General features: G+C 41.4%; 1 protein-coding gene across 1 annotated transcript; it reads left to right on the forward strand.

The window, feature by feature from the left end:
* Positions 1 to 3,761: 3,761 nt before the first annotated feature.
* LOC108861316 (cellulose synthase-like protein D3) lies at positions 3,762 to 8,418 on the forward strand (the record flags this gene model as incomplete). Its single annotated transcript, XM_018635154.2, is given in 4 exon segments — positions 3,762 to 4,259; positions 4,553 to 5,528; positions 5,670 to 6,477; positions 6,733 to 8,418. Coding segments are annotated over 3 exon segments (3,417 nt in total), but the record flags the coding sequence as incomplete, so codon positions are not given.

Here is an 8,418-nt window from a genome sequence, read left to right on the forward strand (position 1 = left end):
GTGAAGATGGAAAGGTACCTGACTCAAGATAGCAGCTTTCATGAATCTGCGGCCTCTGCTGCCGTCGTAAGCCAGAATCGGTGGAGACGGACTGTTTGCTCTGGGTAGACCAATACTAGCACCCAATCCCGGAATAGCTTCGTACGCCCAGACCTGAAGAACTTGTATAAAGCCATCCACGGTGTAACAGCCAGTAATATCTTTGTTCCACAAAGAGTCCATCAGCACCTTAAACGCGACTCTCCCCCATGGATAATTCTCAAACCTTTCTAAATCCATCACTAGCCTTGCGAGAGTAGCTCGTGTAGCGCTTGAGAACTTTTTCCCTTCAATGAATCCAGTGAAGATGGAAAGGTACGCGAGTCGCTTGCGATCTTCCCTGGACCAATCCCCGCATCTCTTCAGTGCTGCTATTATCTGATCAGTACTTGGCCCAGCTTCCCGATGAACTCCCATCATCTCCCAGAAAGAAACCATCTGTGGGGTAACTTCACATTCTGGTGTCTCAAGGTCCTCGATGTAGTCGCAGTTTAGACCAGTGATGTTTTCAAACTCTAACAGTGAAAACCTCGCAGGTTCTGGACCAACGAGACACCACATCTCGTACTTCTTCTTAATGTCCAGCTTTAAACCGAGCAAGTGGTGAACCAGCCTTGAAGCCCAACCAAATCCCTGCTCCTTGAACTTGATGAAAACTCCCAATCTCGACTCCTTGAGCTCTTCAAATTCAGCATCAGTGAGAGCTTCCCTAAGAGCAGTATGCAACTTCGTGTTATCCGTATGATACGAAATGCTATTGTGGGGTTCTGGCTCTTCCCCTAATGTGTATAACCTACGGGGGAGTTCTGGAATATCCATCCTTTTTGTCTGCAAAATAATCAAAGACAACAATAGAAGTCAGAACACAAGCTAAATCAATCACGCCTTAATTGTTACTCCAGACGACTTAGTAGACGACTTAAATATAAGTCGTCTAGAAAGTCGTCCAACTGGACGACTTAGTTGACGACTTATATTTAAGTCGTCTGGAAAGTCTTCCAAATGGACGTACTAAGTCGTCCAGGTTGAAGACTTTCCAGACGACTTACTTACAAGTCTTCCAGTAGAAAAATTTCAAGCGGACCTGATTAGTCGCAGAAGGAGTTCGAGTACTCGTCATTGTGGTTATAGATCTGAAAAAATAAACGTGAAACGGTGAGAATGAGTAAATTGAAAGAGACAACGTTTTATGTTCATCTTTTCCACGAGTTTGATGACTTACCGGCGTTAGGGTTTACAGAGAAACGGCGCTACGGTTTACAGAGAAGAAGCGGCGGCGCTAGGGTTTAGAAGAAGCGGCGGCGCTAGGGTTTAGAAGAAACGGCGGTGCTAGCTAGTGTTTAGAGTAAGCGGCGGTGAGAACGTTGGTGAGCACGGTGGCGAGGGCGACGGTTTGTTCGGAAATAGTGGAAGCGGGGGCGCTAGGGTTTAGAGGAATCGGCGGCGCTAGGGTTAGAAGAAGCTGCGGCGACAACGGTGAGAATGAAGTGAGATAGATAGCCGACGTTGAGAACGATGGTTGTTCGGAAATAGTGGGAATTCGAATCGCCTTTGATATCGCCGGTGAGAGAGAACTGTTAGGGTTTCTGTTCGCGGAAAATGAAAAAAAAAAAAAAAATCACCTTATATATTGGGTAAATAATCCGGTTAGCTTTAAAAGTACATTGGTAAACTTTAAGGTTTGGTCCGGTTTAGACGACTTATTCTGGCTGATAATGTACATCAGACGACCTAATATTTAGTCGTCTGGGAACAGAAGACTAAATATTAAGTCGTCCAATACCCTAAAATGAACCCCTAAACTAAAATGACTAAATTAACTTACTAACCACGTTATAAAATCAAATTATACTTCAATAGTGTTTACTATACACAGAAACGAACACGCCTAGGTAATTTTAAAAATTTTCAAAAACGGTTTTAATGCTTTCCAAAATCTAACCCTAAGAACACATACAATACTACAACATATGTTGATGAAACATAAACTAAAGAATATCATGACTCACTACTTTCACTCATCTGGGCTGAAAACAATTGAAATTTGTTATATATTAATTTATATCTCTTAAGACATATGTTAATTACATAATTCCAATTTTTCACTTATCAAAATATTTTTTACAAAATTTTTAAATTATGTTTAAGAATAACTGTCCAGACGACTTAACTTAAAGTCGTCTGGACGACTTATTTTCAAGTCGTCTGTTTACAGACGACTTGCGAGGGGTAGAAACGTAAAAAAAAATCCGTTTTTTTGTTTGTTCACAAGGAGATAGTTGTAATTTCAATAGCCTTTTAAGTTACTTTTGCCTTTGACCCAAGTTGGGGTACTCTTTTGGGTTTGACTCCAAGTTTTGAGTCACAATTGGTAATTCTCCCTAAATAACTATTAAGCAAAACACTATAATGTTGAAACCAGTGCCGACACTGACACCAAGCGATGGAAGCTTGAAAATCCGATCGACAAAAACATATAATTTATCGGCCTTTGGTTTATTATAGTTCTCTGTAGCATAATGGTAATGATGTCGGATTGTAGCTTAGAAGTAGCGGCTTCGAACTCTCGTCATCAAATTTATTAGAACTTTTTCCAATTGCAAGAGATTTTTTACTTTCTGGTGGACTTACGGCCTTCATATTCATAGGACCGGTACTGGTTGAAACAATATAAAAACACAATAATGTCGAAACAATAAAACACTTATATATTATAGATATACATGTAACAATATATTTTTTACAAAAAAATATAATATAGATATACAAATTCAACGAATATGAACCAAGTAAGAAAAGATAAAGGTTGCAATTAGATTATCTATTTTTGGAATGAAATGATCAATTCCATAATTCAATAAAAAATAACGATCATTTAATGTAAATGGAATGGAATGCTCATTTCATCAATTTCAAAAATTTCAAAATAAAATACAAAATAAAACATTCAATAACAATATTGATTAATAATAAATGAATGAATCTGATTTATGTTCTATTACATTTCATTCATTTTATTCTATTTTTTTAAATTTATCATTACTGATGAACCCGTATTTGATCAATCACCTAATTCCCACCACCAATCTCCTCTTTCTATGACATTATTCTTTTCTCGAAATCGATCAGCGAATCCATATATCTCTATTTCTTTCTGTCAATAATTCATTTTACTAGATCAAATGATAGTCAAAATTAAGCTGTTTCGAAAAAAATCTAGCTCCGACCAGGTATGATATTCATGGAAAAAGATGATACTATATATTATTTTTTCGTCTTTTGAAAAGATAGCCTATTTGTATGCGTAATTCTAAATCTAGATATATCAGAAATATTACAACCCAAAACATATGTTGGATACAAAGATCGGTCAATCCATATATTTTCAGTTTATTTATCGGTTTATTTAGAATAACCGATATTTATGTGATTTTACTGTTTAGTAGTTTGTGCTTTTTTTTCAAAAATTTATTATATTATTTTGATTTATGCTTTTAAATTGCAGAATTATGACTTGATCTAATTGTCAAAGAAAAAAAGTGACTTGATCCCTATGCCAAATGCGTGATTGATGGATTCTCTACCTTGTCAAAAAAAAAAAACAATTTTGATCTATGCTTTCCTTTTTTTTCCTGCCTTTTCTTCTTTTAAACATTTTATATTTCCATCGAACGCATTACTTATAATAAAAATAAATAAATAAATAATGGATTCTCTTAGTTATCTACCTTGTCCGAAAACCTCAAGTCAAAGAGAATAATACCACAAGGTAAAAAGAAGAAAACACTAATCTCCGCCGGTTTCTTCTCTCGCCGGCGTTTACACAGTTCGTCGTCACTGTTACCGCAGTTAAAAAGAGTAGAGATCTCCGATCGTTCTAATTTCTCATCTAGAATCCATTTTATTTATTCATATATATAATAATTTTCTGTAAGATCTGCGAATAAAAAAATGAAGCTATCGTTTGCCAGCGTAACGTGAATTAGTAACGCAAGGGAGTAGTGGTAGTGCAGATGTATTTGGTCACGACTATCTCCCCCTTCCTCCTCTCTCTCTCTCTCTCTCTCTCAAATGTCCATTAACAAGTTTGACCAACATTTGAATCTCGTCAGCAAAGATTTGTTAAATTGAGAATAACCGTTTGGTCAAAAATCACATTTAATCTGCGGGAAAGATCTGAAACCTCAACCTTCCTCTGCTACAACAGACTTCCCTCTCAGGTAAAACATCACATCCTCGATTCATTTGTTATCAGATTCTCTCTGTCTTCGTAATGCCAAGTGATTAACTTTGAGCTTAGTGAGTTAGAGATTTACTTCTTTAGCTGCTTCAGATTCAAGCTTCTCTGTGGGGTTATGAAACAGTGATCATTGTGATGTCTTTATTGGATGATAATAATATTATGATAAGATCTTGTTCTTGTTTCAACTCTAGATCTGTTTTATTTCTTTGATTATGAGTTTGAAGATTTGACTTTTATTATTACCTTTTTGTCTCTCTCTCTCTCTCTCAGGGATCTATCTGCCGGCTACTACAATAGTCCGGTGGATTAGTACTTATTAGACAATGGCGTCTAATAATAATAATCATTTCACAAACAGCCGATCCAATCTCTCCACAAACTCTGACGCTGCTGAAGCCGGGAGGAGCCAGCAGCAGCAGCAGCCTGTGCCTCCCTCCGTGACATTTGCTCGGAGAACATCCTCTGGTCGCTACGTCAACTACTCCAGAGATGATCTCGACAGCGAGCTCGGGAGCGTCGATTTCACTAACTACACTGTCCACATCCCGCCGACTCCTGATAACCAGCCCATGGACCCTTCCATCTCTCAGAAGGTGGAGGAGCAGTACGTGTCAAGCTCCCTGTTCACCGGAGGTTTCAACAGCGTGACACGAGCTCATCTCATGGACAAAGTGATCGACTCAGAGACCAGCCACCCTCAGATGGCGGGTGCGAAAGGCTCCTCCTGCGCGGTTCCTGGCTGTGACGTGAAGGTGATGAGTGATGGGAGAGGGCAAGATCTTCTCCCCTGTGAGTGTGACTTCAAAATCTGTAGGGACTGCTTTGTTGACGCTGTGAAAGCGGGAGGTGGGATGTGTCCGGGGTGTAAGGAGCCTTACAGGAACACTGATCTGACTGATATGGCTGATGACAACAGTGGGCAGCAGAAGCAGCAGAGGGCTATGCTTCCTCCACCTTCTGGTGGTGGTGGGTCGAAGATGGAGAGAAGACTGTCGCTGATGAAGTCGACTAAGTCTGGTTTGATGAGGAGTCAAACCGGTGATTTTGATCACAACAGGTGGTTGTTTGAGACGAGTGGGACTTATGGTTACGGCAATGCTTTCTGGACAAAAGATGGGAACTTTGGTAGTGACAAGGATGGGAATGGCGGAGGACAAGGTATGGGACCACAAGATCTGATGAGCAGACCGTGGAGACCGCTTACTAGGAAACTCCAGATTCCTGCAGCTGTTATAAGTCCTTACAGGTTTTGAAAACTTTTTTTTTTTGTTTCTTATGAATCCAATATATCATTATTTATAGTTTCAAAATGTTTTAAAAATCGGTCTAGCCAGCGCCTAGTCGGAAAAATCGGACCTAAAAACAAACTGTTTTTTTTTTTGTGCAGGCTTTTGATATTTATCCGTGTAGTTGTTCTTGCATTGTTCTTGATGTGGAGGATTAAACACAAAAACCAAGACGCAATATGGCTGTGGGGGATGTCTGTGGTTTGCGAGCTTTGGTTCGCCTTTTCTTGGCTTCTTGACCAGCTTCCTAAGCTGTGTCCCATTAACAGAGCTACTGATCTCAACGTTCTTAAAGAGAAGTTCGAAACGCCTACACCGAGCAACCCGACAGGAAAATCTGATCTCCCTGGACTAGATATGTTTGTGTCAACGGCAGATCCGGAGAAAGAGCCACCTCTCGTCACTTCCAACACCATTCTATCCATCCTCGCTGCCGACTACCCTGTGGAAAAGCTCGCTTGCTACGTCTCAGACGATGGAGGAGCGCTTCTGACGTTCGAAGCCATGGCTGAGGCAGCTAGTTTCGCAAACATATGGGTCCCTTTCTGCCGTAAACACGACATTGAGCCGAGGAATCCGGATTCGTATTTTAATCTTAAGAGAGATCCTTACAAGAACAAGGTGAAGGCTGACTTCGTCAAGGATAGGAGGAAGGTGAAGCGTGAGTATGATGAGTATAAGGTTCGGATCAACGGCTTGCCTGACTCTATCAGGAGACGTTCTGATGCTTATCACGCGAGGGAAGAGATTAAGGCAATGAAGCAGCAGAGACAGAACAGAGAGGATGAGATTGTGGAGCCGGTCAAGATTCCTAAAGCTACTTGGATGGCTGATGGTACTCACTGGCCTGGAACTTGGTTAAACTCTGCTCCTGATCATTCCCGTAGTGACCATGCTGGTATCATTCAGGTACAACACTTAGCTTCAGTTCATTTACTTATTAATATATATGTATTACTAACTAAGAACTATAATACTAAATTATTATTTATGTTTTTATTTGAATTTTTTATGTATTATAATTTTTTAGAATTTTTTTTTGTATACTATATTCATCATTAGTAAATAAATGATAGAAATCACTCAATGTTTGTATTAGTTCAGTTTCTATGTCATATCTAAGATCAATGTTTTTTTTCTTCAATTTTTTTTTTATAAATGCAGGTGATGTTGAAGCCTCCAAGTGATGAGCCATTGCATGGAGTATCTGAAGGGTTCTTAGATCTTACAGATGTGGACATTCGTCTCCCTCTTCTAGTCTACGTCTCGCGTGAGAAACGACCAGGTTATGACCACAACAAGAAAGCAGGAGCAATGAACGCTCTCGTCCGAGCTTCAGCAATCATGTCCAACGGTCCGTTCATATTGAATCTCGACTGTGATCATTACATATACAACTCCCAGGCCTTGAGAGAAGGGATGTGCTTCATGATGGACCGAGGCGGTGACCGTCTCTGCTACGTTCAGTTCCCGCAGCGGTTCGAAGGCATCGACCCATCTGATCGTTACGCGAATCACAACACTGTCTTCTTTGACGTCAACATGAGAGCTCTCGATGGTTTGATGGGTCCTGTCTACGTCGGAACGGGTTGTCTCTTTAGGAGAATCGCCTTGTACGGGTTCGATCCGCCTCGGTCTAAAGAACACAATCCCGGATGCTGTAGCTGTTGCTTCCGTCGCAAGAAGAAGAAGAGCCGTGTCCCTGAAGAGAACAGGTCTTTGAGAATGGGTGGTGACTCTGATGATGATGAGGAGATGAATCTTTCTTTGGTTCCCAAGAAGTTCGGAAACTCCACGTTCCTTATAGATTCGATCCCTGTCGCCGAGTTCCAAGGCCGTCCTCTCGCTGATCACCCAGCAGTTCAAAACGGACGGCCTCCGGGAGCTCTCACCATCCCTCGTGAGCTTCTCGATGCGTCAACGGTTGCAGAAGCTATAGCCGTCATCTCGTGTTGGTACGAGGACAAAACCGAGTGGGGAACTAGGATCGGTTGGATTTACGGATCCGTCACTGAGGACGTTGTCACCGGTTACAGAATGCATAACCGTGGGTGGAAGTCGGTTTACTGCGTGACGAAACGTGACGCCTTCCGTGGCACGGCTCCTATCAACTTGACGGATAGGCTTCACCAGGTGCTGAGATGGGCTACTGGCTCGGTTGAGATCTTCTTCTCGAGAAACAACGCGTTTTTAGCTAGCCCGAGGATGAAGATCCTCCAGAGAATCGCTTACTTGAACGTCGGTATTTACCCTTTCACATCGATCTTCCTCATCGTCTACTGCTTCCTCCCTGCGCTCTCGCTCTTCTCGGGACAGTTCATAGTCCAAACACTTAACGTCACGTTCCTCATCTACCTTCTGATCATCTCCATTACGTTGTGTTTACTAGCTCTCCTCGAGATCAAATGGTCAGGAATCTCATTGGAAGAATGGTGGAGGAACGAGCAGTTCTGGCTCATTGGAGGAACAAGCGCTCATTTAGCCGCGGTTATCCAGGGGCTGCTCAAGGTAGTGGCTGGAATTGAGATCTCTTTCACGCTGACGTCTAAATCAGGAGGAGATGACGTGGACGACGAGTTTGCGGATCTCTACATAGTGAAATGGACTTCACTCATGCTCCCACCGATCACGATCATGATGGTGAATCTTATAGCTATTGCTGTTGGGTTCAGCAGGACGATATACAGTGTGATTCCGCAGTGGAGTAAGTTGATAGGAGGAGTGTTCTTTAGTTTCTGGGTGTTGGCTCATCTTTATCCGTTTGCTAAAGGGCTTATGGGAAGAAGAGGGAGGACTCCGACCATTGTTTATGTTTGGTCCGGACTTATTGCCATCACCATATCTCTGCTT

Source organism: Raphanus sativus, chromosome 5 (assembly GCF_000801105.2).
Source record: "Raphanus sativus cultivar WK10039 chromosome 5, ASM80110v3, whole genome shotgun sequence".
In the NCBI taxonomy this organism is placed as follows: Eukaryota; Viridiplantae; Streptophyta; class Magnoliopsida; order Brassicales; family Brassicaceae; genus Raphanus; species Raphanus sativus.